Raw genomic sequence first — 19,057 nt, 5'->3', positions numbered from 1 at the left:
TTGCGGGTGCTTACCTCGGCCAGGTATGTGACCAGATTGAACGTGATCTCAGCGAAGGCGTCGTGCAGGTAACGACACACCACGTTGATCCAGTTGGCGCAGTCTCTGGAGTAGCTGTGTGCACTGTACAGGCTCATCATGTGGGCCAGGTTTGACAGCGTGGCGGACTTCTCCTCGGCACACACCTTGGCGATCTTATCCGCCGTCTCCTTACAGAACGGAGTGGGGCTGTCAAAGTGCTGGATGAGGTGAGGCAGCAGGCACAGGATGTTCAGAGGAAAACCTACAAGGAGACGGCAACAGATGACATCAGGATCAAGTGAATCTAGATGGCCCGAGCTAACACAGGAAGAGAAACAGGTCTAAACCAACCGGAAGGCTCTAGGGAGATTAGTGCCATTTACCAAGCATGAAGCCAGGAACTTGTGCTGAATAAAATCTATAAGATCAATCAATACCTGCTCGCTTACCTGCCACCTGGGAGGGGTCGACCAGTGTGTGGCGGGAGACGCTGATGAGCTTGTTGAGCAGGTGAATGGTGAGCTCCTGGGTGGAAGCTGAGGTGAAGCCCTTGAGGAAGAGCTGCAGCAGACCAGGGAAGCTGTACCATTTCAGCTTGGCCTGCACCCTCTCTAGTCTCTCCCTGCTGTCTGCGTTCTCCAGGGGCAGCTGACCCAGTAGCTTGTTGAGCAGCCGCAGGGCCAGCAGGTACTCAAACTCATAGTCCGACTCCAGAAGGGAGGCCGCTATCCAGAACACTGTGGCCATCAGGTTGGATGGGTCCACAGGAGGGATGGCCTCCTCCCCAGGACCCGCTCTGCCACCCTCCCGCAACGACGACAAGCTCTGCGTTCGCGCTAGGTTGCCGTGGCTCCCGGCCAGCCGGTCGGCGATGTCTAGGGTATTACTGCGGCGGCGGTCTCCCTTTCGTTCACCCATGAGGCTGGCGCGGAGGGAGTTGCTGCGGGTGTGGCTGTGGGGGTAGTGGCCTTGCTGGAAAAGACCACCGCTACTCAGATTCAGCTGGCCCGTGCTCTTCCTTTTAGCTGCAAACTTGGCCCCCAGCAGGTGCTCATGGGCAGAGGCCCTGCAGGATAAATTACAATGAGTATTTCGCTAACACAGGGTTTTAAAGTGTCGATAATGCGTGTGTTTAGAGAGCGCAAGTTGACAAAATTGTGTTCGTATCAGCGACGGGAAATTCCACAGTAACAGTGTGAGACACAATGTCCACTGAACATTTGACAAAAACACATTTACTTGAAGAACAGTGCAGATGCAAAGTTTGGTAACAGAATGACGGAACAAACAGCACAAACCGTCGTCATTCTGTTACCAAACTTTGCACCTGCACTGTAAACGTGTTTTTGTCAAATTCTCAGTGGAAATTGTTAAGTAGTCCTTGTGCATAGAGTTGTATGGTTTGCTTAACTTTGCAATCATTGGTTTTGTTAGACATACATTTCCATGTGAAAAATCAGAGAGTCTCATTGTCACTGTTACCGTGGAATTGCCCAGATCTAACTGGTCAGTGCTTACTGTGCCAAGGCAGTGAGGAGGTCATAGTTCTTGACGGTGTCAGCGAGCGTGTCGATCCCTGACTCCAGAGTCAGCAGCAGCTCGATAACAAAACCCTGAGGAGACAGAGGAGCAGAGGTCAACCACCGAGACAAACCGACCCCTGATACTGCAGTACCCAGTGGCTGCTGCTTCCTAACAGAGCTGCTGAGCCACACTGATCACAGGTCAGAGTGGCTGAACCCTCTGGAGTATAGTACCTGTTTAAGCGGCTATGCTCCCTCTCATCTGAGATCAGAAGTTAGTGAGAAAACTAATAGAGCAGACAGCCCAAAGGTCATACTAGAAGGTGGTTGTCTTGATACCGGTGGGTGGTCAAGCTCACCTGTGCCTCCTCTCCCGGGTCACCCACTGTCTCTACGAGGCGTGAGAGGACATCAGAAAGCGTGGCGGCTGTGAGGGGTTGTTTGAGAGCCCTGAAGATCTGGAAGGAGCGTCCTGCGTAGTGACGAGACGAGCAGGACAGAGCAGTTTGCAGCGCTACCTCACTCAGCAACTGCTCCAGTTGGAAACCTGATTAACACAAACCGCCAGAGATATTTAATATAAAAACACAAGGATTCTAGACATAAGAACAGAGGGATAATTAATGGCAATATTTTAGCGCTAAGAAATGCTACAGACAGGACAGTCAGTGCAGCAGAGAGGGATAAGGAAGTGACAAACACACAAGGACCTGACTGGGACTGTTTGAAGACTGTCACTACATGTCGGAGGAACACGCTCAGCTGGTCAGCACTCTTTATGTTGGGGTTCTTGGGTGACACGTCCTCATGGTTCCACAGGGGCCCCCGCTTCCTGCAGGACAGACAGACAAGACCGAATCAGGAGAGAAAACGAGGGGAAGTCCGAACGATCGTCACACAACTCATCGAACCCTGATATTCTCACCCAAAGACAAAAATGGTTTGTAGTTGCACACGCAAACACATGCAAATGAACGATACCCCATCCTTTCAGATATGGCTGCAAGTGCGAGATCAGATGCATGGGTTGGATGAAGAAATGAGTCATGATGGTACAGTACATCACACAAGACAAACTGATATATAGAGCTATGACACACACATACAGTGCAAAAAAAAAAGAAGATTTTCAGGTAAATGTAGTGCAGTTGAGTGTCGGGCACTACCTGGAGGTGACAAACTCGATGAGGGCTTTGACCTTCTCGTACTGCTCTGCGGTGACATCCACCTCGTTGATCAGGGTGGGGGTGAGGTGGGGCAGGGGGACGACTCCTGCACCCAGGCTGATGCTGGACGACGTGGAGCTGGAGCTCAGGCCTGAGTCTGTCATGGGAGACGGCTGGTAGTCTGGCACAAAGTCACACACTCCTGCGTGAGTAACACACAGACACGAGCATGGCTGACAAATCGCTAGAAACTTGAGATGTCACACACTGATCTGTGAAGACTGGAGAGCAAATAAGGACATGGATCTCTGCTGCCCCCTACTGATCTTATAGAACCAGGCAAAGGGATATTTGTGTGCTTGAGCTAAGCTACTCAGATCTTTGCAGAACGCTACTGACCTGTGAGGTTGAACTCGTGGGGCGGTGGCTTCACGGTCAGCACCTTTGGGTCGTTGTACTCTCGGTTGCGCAGCAGCACGGAGGCCAGGGATTGGACTCCACTGTTGGTTCCCTGGACGACCAGCAGGTGAAGCAGGAGGCGTTTGCAGTGCTCGTAGACCTCAGGGTGCTGGTGGTCCAACCCTGGTGGGGGGAGAAAAAAACAAGGGACTGCTGAGAAAATCTATTCCATGAACACTGGCAAAAGTAGAGTTTGCATTTGTTTTGCCTGTAAATTATGAGTATAAAGACAAGTATACGTCACTCAAATTGTCATCAGTTAGCTGTAGAGGTGAGTGGTTAGTTACCTATGAAGATGGAGTGCAGCAGGAGGTGAAGGTAGGCGCTCCACTCCACTTTGACCCCATGATCCACTATGAGGTCAGTCAGTAGGATGACAGCTATGTTACACCTGAGGTACACCACACCAGAGGGTCAGCCGGGACACGGGAAAGGTCATACAGACAGGTCAGAGGTCAAGTGGAGAGGGTCGAGGTTACCTGTGGAGGGGTACTCCAGGGGTGTTCGTCTCCGGCAGGTAGTCCACCAGAGGGGACCAGCAGCCCCCTGTGGGAGGGAAAGGGAGGGGCTCGGGACGGTTGTGGTCCATCACCTTCAGACGCCAGTTAGCATACAGCGGCATGGAGTCACCTGGCGAAAACAGTGGCTTATCACACACACCTGTGGCAACGTGGACATACAGTATGTATATACAGTTGAAGTCAGAAGTTTACATTTATACTCAGTTTCACAATTCCTGACATTTAATCCTAGTAAAAATTCCCCGTCTTAGGTCAGTTAGGATCACCACTTTATTTTAAGAATGTGAAAAGTCAGAATAATAGTAGAGAGAATTATTTATTTCAGCTTTTATTTCTTTCATCACATTCCCAGTGGGTCAGAAGTTTACATGCACTCAATTAGTATTTGGTAGCATTTCCTTTAAATTGTTTAACTTGGGTCAAACGTTTCAGGTAGCCTTCCACAAGCTTCCCACAATAAGTTGGGTGAATTATAGCCCATTCCTCCTCACAGAGCTGCTGTAACTGAGTCAGGTTTGTAGGCCCCCTTGATCATACTCTTTTTTTAGTTCTGCACACAAATTTCCTGTGGGATTGAGGTCAGGGCTTTATGATGGCCACTCCAATACCTTGACTTTGTTGTCCTTAAGCCATTTTGCCACAACTTTGGAAGCATGCCTGGGGTCATTGTCCATTTGGAAGACCCATTTGCGACCAAGCTTTAACTTCCTGACTGATGTCTTGAGATGTTGCTTCAATATATCCACATAATTCTCCTCCCTCATGATGCCATCTATTTTGTTAAGTGCACCAGTCCCTCCTGCAGAAAAGCACCCCCGCAACATGATGCTGCCACCCTCGTGCTTCACGGTTGGGATGGTGTTCTTTGCAAGCCTCCCCCTTTTCCCTCCAAACATAATGATGGTAATTATGCCCAAACAGTTCCATTTTTGTTTCATCAGACCAGAGGACATTTCTCTAAAAAGTATGAGCTTGTCCCCATGTGCAGTTGTGAACCGTAGTCTGGCTTTTTAATGGTGGTTTTGGAGCAGTGTCTTCTTCCTTGCTGAGCGGCCTTTCAGATTATGTCGATATAGGACTCGTTTTACTGTGGATATAGATACTTTTGTACCCGTTTCCTCCAGCATCTTTACAAGGTCCTTTGCTGTTGTTCTGGGATTGATTTACACTTTTCTCACCAAAGTACGTTGATCTCTAGGAGACAGAATGAGTCTCCTTCCTGAGCGGTATGACGGCTACGTGGTCCCATGGTACTTATACTTGCGTACTATTGTTTGTAAACATGAACGTGGTACCTTCAGGCGTTTGGAAATTGCTCCCAAGGCTGAACCAGACTTGTGGAGGGCCACCATTTTTTTCTGAGGTCTTGGCTGATTTCTTTTGATTTTCCCATGATGTCAAGCAGAGAGGCACTGAGTTTGAAAGTAGGCCTTTAAATACATCCACAGGTACACCTCCAATTCACTCAAAAATGGACTCAAATGATGTCAATAAGCCTATCAGAAGCTTCTAAAGCCATGACATAATTTTCTGGAATTTTCCAAGCTGTTTAAAGGCACAGTCAACTCAGTGTATGTAAACTTCTGACCCACTGGAACAGCGAATTATAAGTTAAACAATTGTTGGAAAAATTACTTGTGTCATTCACCGACTTGCCAAAACTATAGTTTGTTAACAAGACATTTGTGGAGTGGTTGAAAAACAAGTTAATGACTCCAACCTAAGTGTATGTAAACTTTTGACATCAACCGTACATAAAGCATAGAGTAGTATGGCTGTCTCTTACTCTTCTCCTCCTCATAGGATCCTCCAGAGCTGCTGCTGTAACGAGACTCCAGGCGGTGGTGCTGACGGTTCAGGTTGCTGTTCAGACCGCTGTAGATGTCCAGATGGGTAGAACTGCAGACAACAGAGAGACAGCTGTAGTCTTACTGGGAGTGTCTCGGGGTGTGTGTGTGTGTGTGTGTGTGTGATCTCATACCCGTCATCCATGTTGGAGTCTTTATTCTTGCTGCTGTCATGGTGAGCGTCGGTTCCTGGCACCATGGTGTTACTGCTGGAGTTGGTTCCTGTGGACAGAGATGGGGATAGACATCTAGAAACTATGACAACACGGTTCACGAGGTACATGACAGACAATGTCATTATGACAGTCATTCATACAGTCCAACAGTCCATGAGGGAGCAGACGGGAGAATATGTAACATAGAAACATCAAGCATCTGTGTTTCATATACCAGGACAGTGGGGCTATAACGTAGAGGGACATGTATAGAAGACCGTGTGATTATATACCTGCTGAGGGGACGGAGGGGATCTTGTAGCTAGAGGTGATGCGGTAGTAGGGAGGGTTGTCCATGTGAGTGACAGCAGAGCTCACTGGGTCTGTCAGGTCCAGCTCACACATCAGCTCCTCCAGCAGCTGCATAGTCTTATCCCTGCCCAGGTACACCACCACCCGCTTCACCTGACGACACACACGTTTGAACAAACATTTAAGATGACCGAATATGGGAGGTGTGAGGGAGAGAGGACACTGTGTGTAAACTGGACTTACATAGGGCAAGAGGCTGGGCTCACTGTTGACCCCTGACATGCTGATGAGGAAGTGCAGGATGATCTTCAGGTTCTTTGGCCAGCTGTCGGCCAGCGTGGTCCACACGTTCTCTATCTCTGACCACGCAAACTCATCCCCGTACTGTATACACAAGCGAAACACAGTTCAAACAAACACTATCATTTATCAGCAGCAGACAACGTAATGCCTGTGTGTGGTCAGGTCGCGGTCATACCTTGGCGGTCATGAACATGAGGTTGTTGAGCACCATGGTGGTGGCATGTGGGGAGCCCCAGCCCTCCCCTCTGAGCCAGCGCCGGCTGTTGACCATCATCATGTCGCGCTCGTGGGCCTCCTCCTCCTCCTCACAGACTGGGGGTTCCTGTCGCCGTGGCGACGGCTTGAAGTCCACCAGCTCCACGTTGTTCATCCAGGGCAGGAGGTAGTGCAGCATCACCTGGCGACCACCAGGGTGTGCCGTCTGGATACGCTGGCTCACCTCTGGGGAAGGAAACGGCACAGTCGCCACACCGATAAGACTCAAATCTACGTGTCAAACGCCAAAGCTACGCATCTCGAATGACCGGCCATTTCCTTTTAAAGAGCACTACATTAACCAGGGTGTCCTTTGAGACAGAAGAGTGTAGGATGGTGTGTGATGTAACGGTGCAGACCTGAGAAGATGGGAAGGGTGAGCTCTGGGTATGTCCTGGCCAGCTCCTCAGACAGCTGGTAGTAGGAGACAGAGTAGAGGTGTGGCAGCGGGGAGGGAGGGCTCAGGATCCCATCTGTTTTCTGGATCTCCAGTTTGTGAGCGTAACGGAAGAGCTTGGGCTCCAAGATCTGGGGAACAGAACACGCACAGAAAAATCCCATTAAGTACATGTAAAAAAAAAAAAATACTGGATTTTTCCCAAATAGAGCCAGTATGTGGCCTGGATGGTGTCAAACCAACCTGCAGCAGCTGCATGGCCACCTCATAGATATCTCTGGATGAATCAGCAGACTTGAACAGGATCAGATTCAGCAGCACCACAGTGTCAAACTGGTAATCCCTGTAGACCATACGATATCAATCATATTAACACATTATGGATTACAGAGTTAATACACAGAAACACACACACACACACACACTATAAAATGGCCGACATGCCTGTTGTGAAAGACGTTGGCGATGGCCCTGAAGCAGCCGGCAGCCACGCGGCGTGAGCCAGTGTAACAGCGGTCCACAGCCCAGAACATCAGGTTACTCTGGTCTGGGTTCAGCTCCAACAGCAGCATCACCGCCTCACAGCCCAACTGGTGCACCTGCAGGGACGCACACAGAGAAACAGACTATCAGAGGGACCATCAGCACAAGCCCTCCATATACACTCACCGCTGCACCTCAAGAGTCGAGCCATTTCCTTCCCTTCATCCGTACCGCTCAAAGTAATTGAACCCGTGAAAGTTTAGCCTTATCCTGTTTGGCGATCATATCAGTGCCGATGACAGACAGCTGGTGGTAATCAAGGAATAGTTTAAGCCCAGCAGTGAGGATGTAGTGCAGAAGGGCTCTTCTCTTACCTTCCTGTCCTGAGAGTCCAGGATGTTGTCCAGCCACTTGTAGAGATAACCGTCAGAGGAGAGGCCAACGTTATCAGCCACTGGACCACAGCACAACACTGCCGACATGGCCTGCAGACACGCAGTAGACAAACATTTACCCCGTCATGACGTGTTTACAGAGTGGGATCTCAGTGATAGTCTTGCGTGTGAACAGCTGGTTGTACCTTGAGAGCACAGTACTGGTGTCGGTTGATCTGCATGTTGCGGTCGCTGTACCGGTCTAGTGGGGTGAACATGATGCTGAAGGGACCCGCCCAGTGGCTGAACAACATGAACAGACTGTGTCTCAGAGACTGCTGGGGGAAGATGGTCCTCCTCTGGTGCACTGGTGGGAATACGCAGATGTCAAATAGCCACTCACAACACACACATATACAACATTTTACACTTTATAGCGTGTGTGTGTGTGTGTGTGTGTAGTACCTGGGACGTTCTGAATGATGTTAGCCACCAGAGCGCTGAAGTGACAGCGGATATCCTTCAGTGTGTCTGAGTCTTTGTCGTTCTCAGCCTCCAGCAGCTGTCTCGTCAGATCCACATACTCCAACAGGGTCGAGTTCAGAGAGTGACTCTCCCCGTCCAGACCGCCACTCCCACTGCACACACACAGGGGGTACAGTACAGCGGTCAGTGGAGTCAAAAGATGGACGGTCCATGATTCTATAACTACGTGTGTATTTATATGTACTGGTTCTGTTCTGGCTTCCACTCACGTCTGACTGACGACGCCAGCGTCGGCCAGCAGCTCAAAGATCCGGACCAGCTGGACCCTCAGGATGTCACGACGCCGACGTCGCTTCATGTTCTGCAACAAGATGAGCAGAGCCAGTACTGAGTAGGTAGTACAGTGTTATGTGAGATACATGGAGATGTGAGGGTCAGTGAGCTGCACCCACCTCAGGTCTCCTCTCCAGAGCCTCCTTAATGATGGGGTTCAGTTCCTCTATCAGATCTCTGGAAGACGGAATAGAAGTAAGGAAAACGCTTGTACAAACACACTCACTACATTCTGTGCCTACTAAGCAAATAACGCACACACTACTATATATTCAAACATGAAAATTCCAACACAGGCAACTGAAACATGACTGTCAGCCACAGGTCGACGTACAGGGTGGCTCCCTCACCTGAAGGCCACGGGGTTGGTCCTGCCAAGCCCCAGGACGAGTGACTCTGTGATGTCCATGCTCTCAGAGCGCATCATCGGAACAACGTGTTTGAACAGGGATGAGGGGGACGGAGTGCCAATAATCTGGACACACAAAAAGATCAGAATTCAATATGAAAAGTAATGATTTTTCAATATCTAACTAATAGGAGAGAGATGTATATAGTGAAAAAAACATGGCGTTTTCTCAACTTGGAATAGGCATTATCACACTGACAGCACTCAAGTAAAACATATAGAGAAAAAAAATGGATAGGTCATGCCCTCTGACCTTAGAGTCGTAGCAGTAGCCACTGTCCGGCGTGGACGCCAGCGTCTCAGGCGGGGAGCAGCGGACGGAGCCAGAGGTGGAGGAGGAGGAGTTGGGGGAGGAAGTGGCGGAGCTACAACAGAGGATCAGGTAGTTCCTCCACAGCCCCACGTACGAGTCACTACTGCTGCTCAGGCTGTTCAGCTTCTTAGCATTTATAGGGCTGCTGCAGGGGCAGAGGACAAAGGTCAAATATTAATAACAGTCAGGTGGTGTGTAATATACATACACACTTATTTGTTTTTTTTGCAGGCAAAGGCAATATGCAAAAACTTTAATTTGTCGTGAAAATGAGTTGCAAAGGGAAAAGGTTTGTTGACGTGTGGCTTGATTGAACCATACAACGCGGTAAATTTGCTGGGATTGGTTGAAATTGGAAGTCCTCTTTTTGTACTCCGCTGATGGGTAAGTTTAATATGATAATATTGCTACACTTTGAGTGCTTTATGTGGAAATAGTGAGGTGATTGGTCAAATCTGCAAGCCATAGCATAATATGCAGGGAAATCGCAGAATCTTGGAATCCTGGAGGGACTGATTTACAATATTACTGAAATCTCTGTGTGTCACAGACATACAAACACAGTAGAAAGACAGGCGCCAACTCTCCTCCTCACGGGGCTCACATACGTATACAGCTGAGGGATCTATTAGGATGAAGCCATCCACAGCCACGCTCAGAGTCTCCAGTGACGGTGTAGACCGTATGGACACTGTACACGAGACAGGGTGAAGTCACTCAGCCCTCTAGTGCGCGGACTGCAACATCATCAATTCTAAGTGGCTTTTTACAACCTCAAATGTAAACGTGTACATGCACCCAAGACAACAACATTGACAAGAGTAAAGGCCTGGAGAGACATACTTGATGTCCACTTGCGGAGAGAGCAGCTGCAGGCGCGTGTAGGCGAACATCCCGGCGTAGTTGACGGCGGTGGGGCAGTGCTTGGGCAGGTGCTCCTGGCGCAGGTAGCTGGACAGGCTGATGACCCAGGGATCCTGGCCCTGCGTCACGTGGGCAAACACCCAGATGTGCGACGGGCTGACCACGTCAAACTGGTGGCTGATGGGAGACGAGTTCCATTCTGCCAGCGTCTGCAGGTCGATACCGCTGGGACAATATAGCAGGTTGGTCTGCAGAGGAGAGGGGAGGGTCAGAGTGTATGTACCATGTTGTGCTGCTGCCATGTTGTTGTCATGTGTTGCTACCATGTTGCGTTGCTGCCATGCGTTGTCCTAGGTCTCTCTTTATGTAGTCTCTTGTCGTGATGTGTGTTTTGTCCTACATTATTATTTTGAATCCCAGCCCCTGTAGGTGGCCTTTTGCCTCTTGGTAGGCAGTCATTGTAAATAAGAATTTGTTCTTAATTGACTTGTCTAGTTAAATCAAAGTCATGTGTGTATTACACAACAGCTTTGCAATTCGTACCTGGTCAGCTCCTGTGAGATGGATGAAGCTCTCCAGCACAGACGCACTTAGCCTGTCCATTACATCTATGGCCAACTCCTCATCTCCCTGAAAAAGACAGGCGGAAACAGTGAATGTGAGTCTCTTGCATCTTAACTGAGGTTACTTTAACAACAATGCATCTCATTATTTGAGTCACTTTCACAACCCCATCTCAGTCTGAGTTGGTAGTTACCTTGGCAATGCCCAGAGCGGTGTGCAGGGCTCGGACCTCTTTGAGGATATTAACAGCCAGCCTGCGCGTGGCGGGGCGGCAGCTGCACAGAACCACCAGTGCCAGGCCCTCCGCCACATGCAGCACCCCCCACAGAGGAGAGCGCTCCAGGGGCAGAGACGGCCCGCTTCCAGGGCCCTGCTGGAGCACACACAGACAGGGTTACTTTATCACACAAACTCAATTCAAAATACACAATATAAACTGGGTGGTTCGAGCCCTGAATGCTGATTGGCTAACAGCCATGATATATCAGACTGTAAACCACTGGTATGAGAAAACATTATTTTTACTGCTCTAATTACATTGGTAACCAGTTTATAATAGCAATAAGGCACCTCGGGGGTTTGTGATATGTGGCCATGGCTAAGGAATGTCCGCGTTGCGTTGTGCCTAAGAACAGCCCTTAGCCGTGATATATTGGCCATATACCACACCCTCTCTGGCATTATTGCTTAAATAATCCTACTACTACAGTACAGAGCAAGAAGTTTGAGCCGCTGTCCTTGTACGGCATTACGCACATGTAAAACACACAGCGGTGACCACAACCGGACAAAATGAGAGCTATCCACTCTCCACCCACCTGTGCCTCGTGGGTCTTGTTGCTGGTCTGGACGGCCTGCCTCCACTGGCTGATGAGCTGCAGCAGCATCTTGACAGCGTTGTCCAGCAGCGTGGGGTGGACATCGGTGACCTCGCGCACCACGAAGTAGACGAAGCCAGAGAGCACGTCCTCCCTCCACTCTGGGAAGTCCAGCATCAGGGCCTGCAGGGTGGTGAAGGCCAGGCCGCGCAGCTCCTCGTCCATGTGGATGGTCAGCCTGGAGAGAGGACAGGATGCATGGGGTCAGACAGAGGTCAAAACGGAATCACAAACAGAGCTTTTGAAGGCGCAGCTTTTGCAAAATAAAAATCCCCATTGCTCTGTTCATCAATTAGTCCCAGACAGAGGTGGCGCATGCGAAGGAGTGGGGTCCTTTACTTAGCCAGCAGCTCGATCAGGTCCTGTCTGCTCATGCCGTCCGGGATCAGCCTGGGGATGGCCGCCACACATGTACGGAACAGATCGATCTTTGGCTTCCTCTCCCCCCTGCAACATAACACACACACACACGTAAAGGACACACACATAGTAAAAAAAACACACGTTATGGGCCACATATGTTTTAAGTCAGAGAGGCCCTTACGTAATCATGTCCTCAGGCTCCTTATTGGACATCTGGACGTTGGTCATGCTCATGGAGCGCCCCACCTCCTTGTCCAGGTGACGCAGGATGTTGTCCAGGGCCTTTCTCACCGCTGGGTAGTACAGCGACATGCCTACAAACACACAGTCATTACTCTGACACTGTACACAAACTTAACCTTAAAATGACCCACTCCCATAAGATTATTTATTTGAGAAATGTATATTCGGTAGGGACAGTGTACAATGATCAACATTTCAGGTTCAACATCAATGTCAAATTGCCGGAGTTAGGAAGAAAGCTCATTTCGGTCCATAGTCCCTGAGTCATAGCCGAGTCACACTGTCCTGTAGTGACCAGGGTGGAGCTCAGAGATGTTGACCTACCGATGACCTTGGCCTCCTCGTCAGTGAGGGTGGTGGCAAGGAAGATCTTTTTGACCCGTAGAGTGTTTCCTGAGGGCATGATGACCCCTGTGGTGGGCATGGGCGGCTCCCCGTCCTTCTGCTGCAGACTGTCAGCTATCACCAGGAAGGCCCTCAGGCCAATATTCATCCGCTGAGAGAGAGGGAGAAAGGAACAGTCAGAGATTGAAGAGTATAATCACAGCGAGTATGATTGGAAAATGACTGTCGTCTCTCAGCCATCTCTTACCTCTGGATTGATGGTGAAGGTCTTGTGAGATTTCCCCACACACAGGAGGTCATAAATTATCTCCTTCATAGCAAAGTCAAGCCTTTCCTGTGAAACGAGCCACGAAAGACCAATAATCACTAATCACAGATAACATTCAAGCCATTAGCAGAATTATACAGGAAGAACTGCTCCAGCATGACCTCATAAGACAAACCTGAGCTATGAACTGGATGATCTTGACAAAGATGTTGAGGGGCGTGTCCCTCGGCACCACACTACGGGAACCTTTGGGGAAAAGTGCTGAAACGATGCTGAGCAGCCGGCTGCAGGGAAACAGGACAGGATTAAAGGGATTGTTCAACTGGAGATGTTCACCAAGGAGACTGTAGACTAGACCAGTTCTGAGTGTAGATGGGATTCTAGTTCTGCTTCTGCAGAAGGAGTGGGCATTTGTTTGTTGTAATATGGTGATTTAGGTGCTGGTCTGGGTGACTTTCATTTGACAGTGTCTGTTCACACAGAGATAGCGTGGTCATGGGCCAACAGGGTGAGTGTGTGGGCCCTGACCCGTCTCAGTCTCTGGGCCGGTCTGGTACTGACCTCTGCGTGACGGTGTTGCTCTCACACTTGATCCTGATGATGTAGACCCACAGCAGTCTGTAGAGGGACTCCAGCGCCACACGGGACATTTTGGGGTCTTTGTTCTTAAAAATAAAAAGGGACAGAGAGGGAACATTTAGAACAACTGCCTCCTCCGGGAAGTCCGGTGTGGAGCACAAACCATCCCTTTGACCCACTGTACTGAATGAGACAATTTATACGGCGTCTTTCATGTCTCATTTAGAGTCAAATGTTTCGAGATGCCCCAGTGATGGATATGACTCGCGGCAAGTCGTATCTGTGATTTGAGAACGAGGTCCGCCTTCAGATCTAACGGCCTGTCCGATTCATACATCCGTCACACACCAATTACATTTAGGAATCATCTTATATAAAAAACGGCCGATGTACGAGATTCTTGAAAAGATTTCAGCTTGTCGTAAAAGAAGCCTGTGCCAGAGTGAGCCCGTCTATATATAGATGTAGTACAGCGTGTTATGCTAGCGGTAGTTTCTGATGTTCCGAACCCCGGGGAATGTTTGTACAGCTGAGCGTTCACAAAAACAAAAAAAATGGTAAAAACGCAAGTACACAGTGCTGCCAAATCAAACCCAGGCACGCAACCAACATACCCTCCTCCAACATCAACACAACGGACAACCATACAAAGGATTCTTTCAAGGGTACTAAAATGACCTTTCCAACCCTTCAGTGGGCCATGGAGCTGCAAGGGTGCTTCACACAGTCGCACGGCAACGCCACAGAGATAATAGAATTGGGCGTAATGAGAGACAGCCTCTCACAAACGCTCATAGAACAAACAAAATGATGCAGGACACTACGGGTCTCCAAAACGAGACTACAAAATCCACCTGGTTAGTCCTCAGATCTACCAACAACCCCTTCCAGGTAACTGGCTTCGTAAACACCCCTCAAAGAGTAAGGTAGGTCTCTGAGAATGGGTTAGCGACACATTGGTATGATGCAGTCCGCTCGATTGACGCCACCAGGATGATGCTCTAACCACTACTATACATAGAAAACAGCAAAGCCATAAACCACTGATGAAGTCAAAGCCATCATTGCGTTTCAAACTATTTGCGATTAAGAGCCAAGTGTCCAACCACTATTTTCTATAATCTTTTCTCTCAGTAAGTTCCACTTTAAGAGGACTATCAGTGTCCAGCGCATTGTTGCCCCCGGCTAAGGAGGTGCATCCACTCTGTCCTCCAGAGGCTCAGGACAGGGTCAGGTGACCTGTCGGAGGGGGGTGGGGGGGGTCATGCCACCAGACAAACTCACCTGCAGTGTCTCAATCTGCTTTCGGATGCTGTTGTTAGACGGTATCTGGAGCGAGTGAAAATGTGAGCCAAAACGACAGGAGACATGGCGTGTGAGGATGAGGGGAGGGAGACATGCAGGTTAGAAAGAGAACAGAGCAAAATATAATAGAAACACAAAAACGAGAAGTTTGACTAAAAACCCTCACTACCAACTAACTGCCTCCTATCGACTTGAGTCAGTCTCATATTAGACACAGAAGTGAGATGCAAAGTATGAAATGCAAAAGCAGTAATATGTCAAAACACAAATATCCATCAATATAGTGCATTGACACACTATAGACAATATTACATTGTTTTTTTACATTTTGACATGTAGCATGATCTTATATTCCATACTTTGTGAAAGTGAAGAGATGAAAGATGTGCAATAGATGGCAAATCAAATTGACAGGGAAGAGAACACACACACACAAAGCAGGGGTGAAGAAGGTGTGGACAGATGGCGTGAGGAGAGGGACAGTGAACGGACACCAAGTAGGAAAGCAAGCCGTATGTTATGGCACCGACAAAATCTGATTGATTCTTGCTCTCCGAAACAAGGTAGGGCACTAAACTGAATCAAATCGGAATCAGCATTTGATCTGGAATGATGTGAGAACAAGGACAGAGTTAAAATGGCCCAGTGGACAATAGGAGCTAAATCACTCATTCCCAAACAAATCTCCACCAGAGACTCAAGGTTCCACCACAAAAACAAGGGAGATGAGTCCATTTAGTGCTGATGTAATCTAAAAATCACCAGGTTCAGTAAAACTACGTGATCAAAGAGAATCTAATCTTTCACAGGATATCAAAAGCAACTGAATCACCACCTGACTGATTATAGAGAGTCAGTTCAACAACAGAGTCATCAGGAGCAAAGGGAATTAAAGCACGTGTCCACCATGGAATCAGAGGGAATGAATCGCCACAAGGGAATCTATTCAGAGTTGAGAAGCGAGGAGACAGTCACACAACACAGTCAAATCTGGGATGGATTGGCTTGAGGTACGGTACAGGAGAGGAGCACAATTGATTGGCTTGATTGGTTTGGAAGGGGTTGTCGGACAGGGTAAGGAGGAAGATATGATTATTAAGGCACACCCTTCAACCCCAAAACACCTCAGATCCATTTCTGATGTGTGGGGGATGGCTAACATCTCACTATGACAATTAACAACTTACCTGGGCTAAAGAACATTCTGCTAGAGCAATAAGGTTTCAGTCATGGTAACAGTAACACATGACAGAACTCGGTACGCAACAAACATTTGGAGGTTCATAGCACGTAATACAGCTAAAGGGAGATAAATCTATTTTCATTTTACAGTCTTTAGAAAATAACACTCAATGACATGTCCCAGTGAACTTCAAACATTAGGGAAGCCGCAGTCTTTACAGATAAAACAGAAAGCATCCTATTCAAATGTGAAATTGGCATGGACGTTTGCATTTCTTTTCAGAGTCCTTTATAGGCCAGTAACTCTGTCAGGTACATGCTTGAGCCGATTTTGTCGTTTACCTTCAGGTGCGAGAGGCAGTTTGTGAGGAAGATGTGCCAGTTATTGAGGAAGAACTGCTTCTGACTGACACACAGCAGGCACGTCACCAGAGGATACAGAGCCTGAAAGAGAGGGAGGGAATGGGGAAAAGAGGAGGGGAATGGGGAAAGTGAGGAGGGGGGGGGGATGGGGAAAGTAGAGGGGGGAATGGGGAAAGTAGAGGGGGAATGGGGAAAGTAGAGGGGGGAATGGGGAAAGTAGAGGGGGAATGGGGAAAGTAGAGGGGGAATGGGGAAAGTGAGGAGGGAATGGGGAAAGTGAAGAGGGGAATGGGGAAAGTGAAGAATGGGGGAAGAGGGGAATGGGGAAAGTGAAGAGGGGAATGGGGAAAGTGAGGAGGGAAATGGGGAAAGTAGAGGGGGAAATGGGGAAAGTAGAGGGGGGAAATGGGGAAAGTAGAGGAGGGGAAATGGGGAAAGTAGAGGAGGGAAATGGGGAAAGTAGAGGGGGGAAATGGGGAAAGTAGAGGGGGGAAATGGGGAAAGTAGAGGGGGGAATGGGGAAAGTAGAGGGGGGAAATGGGGAAAGTAGAGGAGGGGAAATGGGGAAAGTAGAGGAGGGGAAAGTAGAGGGGGAAATAGAGGAGGGGAAAGTAGAGGGGGAAATGGGGAAAGTAGAGGAGGGGAAAGTAGAGGAGGGGAAATGGGGAAAGTAGAGGAGGGGAAATGGGGAAAGTAGAGGAGGGGAAATGGGGAAAGTGAGGAAGGGGAAATGGGGAAAGTGAGGAAGGGGAAATGGGGAAAGTGAGGAAGGGGAAATGGGGAAAGTGAGGAGGGAAATGGGGAAATGGGGAAATGGGGAAAGTGAGGAGGGGAAATGGGGAAAGTGAGGAGGAAATGGGGAAAAGGAGGGGAAATGGGGAAAGTGAGGAGGGAAATGGGGAAAGTGAGAGGGGAAATGGGGAAAGTGAGGAGGGGAATGGGGAAAGTGAGGAGGAATGGGGAAAGGAGGGGAATGGGGAAAGTAGAGGGGAATGGGGAAAGTAGAGGGGGAAATGGGGAAAGTAGAGGGGGGAAATGGGGAAAGTAGGGGAAATGGGGAAAGTAGAGGAGGGGAAATGGGGAAAGTAGAGGAGGGGGAATGGGGAAAGTAGAGGGGGGGAATGGGGAAAGTAGAGGAGGGGAAATGGGGAAAGTAGAGGAGGGGAAATGGGGAAAGTAGAGGAGGGGAAATGGGGAAAGTAGAGGAGGGGAAATGGGGAAAGTAGAGGAGGGGAAATGGGGAAAGTAGAGGAGGGGAAATGGGGAAAGTAGAGGAGGGGAAATGGGGAAAGTAGAGGAGGGGAAATGGGGAAAGTAGAGGAGGGGAAATGGGGAAAGTGAGGAAGGGGAAATGGGGAAAGTGAGGAAGGGGAAATGGGGAAAGTGAGGAAGGGGAAATGGGGAAAGTGAGGAGGGGAAATGGGGAAAGTGAGGAGGGGAAATGGGGAAAGTGAGGAGGGGAAATGGGGAAAGTGAGGAGGGGAAATGGGGAAAGTGAGGAGGGGAAATGGGGAAAGTGAGGAGGGGAAATGGGGAAAGTGAGGAGGGGAAATGGGGAAAGTGAGGAGGGGAAATGGGGAAAGTGAGGAGGGGAAATGGGGAAAGTGAGGAGGGGAAATGGGGAAAGTGGGGAAAGTGAGGAGGGGAAATGGGGAAAGTGAGGAGGGGAAATGGGGAAAGTGAGGAGGGGAAATGGGGAAAGTAGGGAGGGGAAATGGGGAAAGTAGGGAGGGGAAATGGGGAAAGTAGGGGGGGGAATGGGGAAAGTGAGGGGATGGGGAAAGAGAGGGGATGGGGAAAGAGAGGGAGACGAAAGTTAAGTTGACGTAATAAAAAAAGAGAGGGGGAAAAGAGACGGGAGAGTGGAGTGGGAGGGAAGAGTTGACGTTACCAAAGAGTGCTTCTTCCTGGAGCTAAGGTCAAAGGTTGTCTGGTAGAGCATCTCCACAAAGTTCTTGAGGCACGGCACGTTGACTTCATTCTTCACCGCCTGCAGAGAGGGAGGAAGGGGTCACCACAGCTCATTCAATTAATACGTGCGACCAAAATGTTAACCTATTTCCTTTATAGTCGCCACTATGGCCTATTTATTGCCTTACCTCCCTTATCCTACCTCATTTGCACACACTGTGTATAGACTTTTTCTATTGTATTATTGACTGAATGTTTGTTTACTCCATGTGTAACTCTGTGCGGTTGTTTGTGTTGCCATGCTTTGCTTTATCTTGGCCAGGTCGCAGTTGCAAATGAGAACTTGTTCTCAACTGGCCTACCTGGTTAAATAAAAGGTGATTTTTACATTTTATTCTGCACTACTTTTCACCAGGACCCACACTTAGGGAATAGTGTGCAATTTCAGATGCAGCCAATGACATTACAGCCAATCTAATGTGCTTTCTATGGAATCTGTGGAATGTGGGGTTTTCCCATGTTTTGTATTATGTTGTCTGGTTGGTACTCACAGCAGCAACAGGGATGAGGATCTCAACAAAGAGGCCAGCCAATGCATGCTTTATGTCCTTATCCTTCACCTCCAGGAAATACTGGGCACACTCCTGAGGAACACACAGAGCCATACCAACATGGATGAGGACAAACAGTGTGACAGATCCACAAACCCATTAGACACATAAAACCAAGACATTGCAACGGATTCTCGCATATGGGCAGAATCAAAATGTATATATAAAGCCCTTACATCAACTGATGTCACAAAGTGCTGTACAGAAACCCAGCCTAAAACCCC

General features: G+C 48.9%; 1 protein-coding gene across 19 annotated transcripts in view; it reads right to left on the bottom strand.

Annotated features, from left to right (window-relative positions):
- The window catches only part of LOC118359044 (protein furry homolog-like), a 94,965-nt gene that overhangs the window by 18,439 nt on the left and 57,469 nt on the right, over positions 1 to 19,057 (bottom strand). For 10 of the 19 annotated variants that reach the window (XM_035737239.2, XM_035737238.2, XM_035737240.2 and 7 more), the window contains 38 exons: positions 18,774 to 18,866; positions 18,203 to 18,301; positions 16,291 to 16,392; positions 14,746 to 14,790; positions 13,444 to 13,547; positions 13,058 to 13,166; positions 12,862 to 12,948; positions 12,594 to 12,765; positions 12,208 to 12,340; positions 12,003 to 12,110; positions 11,604 to 11,841; positions 10,979 to 11,158; positions 10,765 to 10,851; positions 10,201 to 10,469; positions 9,298 to 9,502; positions 8,986 to 9,110; positions 8,755 to 8,812; positions 8,572 to 8,663; positions 8,282 to 8,454; positions 8,023 to 8,183; positions 7,817 to 7,927; positions 7,404 to 7,558; positions 7,203 to 7,302; positions 6,922 to 7,090; positions 6,483 to 6,748; positions 6,248 to 6,388; positions 5,986 to 6,157; positions 5,672 to 5,759; positions 5,477 to 5,589; positions 3,649 to 3,799; positions 3,457 to 3,560; positions 3,110 to 3,292; positions 2,711 to 2,912; positions 2,255 to 2,376; positions 1,904 to 2,091; positions 1,540 to 1,634; positions 459 to 1,087; positions 15 to 283 (listed from right to left, as the gene is read on the bottom strand). In XM_035737239.2, the coding sequence (XP_035593132.1) occupies positions 15 to 283; positions 459 to 1,087; positions 1,540 to 1,634; positions 1,904 to 2,091; positions 2,255 to 2,376; positions 2,711 to 2,912; positions 3,110 to 3,292; positions 3,457 to 3,560; positions 3,649 to 3,799; positions 5,477 to 5,589; positions 5,672 to 5,759; positions 5,986 to 6,157; positions 6,248 to 6,388; positions 6,483 to 6,748; positions 6,922 to 7,090; positions 7,203 to 7,302; positions 7,404 to 7,558; positions 7,817 to 7,927; positions 8,023 to 8,183; positions 8,282 to 8,454; positions 8,572 to 8,663; positions 8,755 to 8,812; positions 8,986 to 9,110; positions 9,298 to 9,502; positions 10,201 to 10,469; positions 10,765 to 10,851; positions 10,979 to 11,158; positions 11,604 to 11,841; positions 12,003 to 12,110; positions 12,208 to 12,340; positions 12,594 to 12,765; positions 12,862 to 12,948; positions 13,058 to 13,166; positions 13,444 to 13,547; positions 14,746 to 14,790; positions 16,291 to 16,392; positions 18,203 to 18,301; positions 18,774 to 18,866 (5,898 nt within the window). The remainder of the gene's footprint in view (positions 1 to 14; positions 284 to 458; positions 1,088 to 1,539; positions 1,635 to 1,903; positions 2,092 to 2,254; positions 2,377 to 2,710; positions 2,913 to 3,109; positions 3,293 to 3,456; positions 3,561 to 3,648; positions 3,800 to 5,476; positions 5,590 to 5,671; positions 5,760 to 5,985; positions 6,158 to 6,247; positions 6,389 to 6,482; positions 6,749 to 6,921; positions 7,091 to 7,202; positions 7,303 to 7,403; positions 7,559 to 7,816; positions 7,928 to 8,022; positions 8,184 to 8,281; positions 8,455 to 8,571; positions 8,664 to 8,754; positions 8,813 to 8,985; positions 9,111 to 9,297; positions 9,503 to 10,200; positions 10,470 to 10,764; positions 10,852 to 10,978; positions 11,159 to 11,603; positions 11,842 to 12,002; positions 12,111 to 12,207; positions 12,341 to 12,593; positions 12,766 to 12,861; positions 12,949 to 13,057; positions 13,167 to 13,443; positions 13,548 to 14,745; positions 14,791 to 16,290; positions 16,393 to 18,202; positions 18,302 to 18,773; positions 18,867 to 19,057) is intronic. The other 9 variants (XM_035737228.2, XM_035737224.1, XM_035737235.2 and 6 more) reach the window with 5 other exon arrangements.

This window comes from Oncorhynchus keta, chromosome 26, assembly GCF_023373465.1.
Source record: "Oncorhynchus keta strain PuntledgeMale-10-30-2019 chromosome 26, Oket_V2, whole genome shotgun sequence".
Taxonomy (NCBI): Eukaryota; Metazoa; Chordata; class Actinopteri; order Salmoniformes; family Salmonidae; genus Oncorhynchus; species Oncorhynchus keta.
This window is presented reverse-complemented; position numbering and strand designations above follow the sequence as displayed.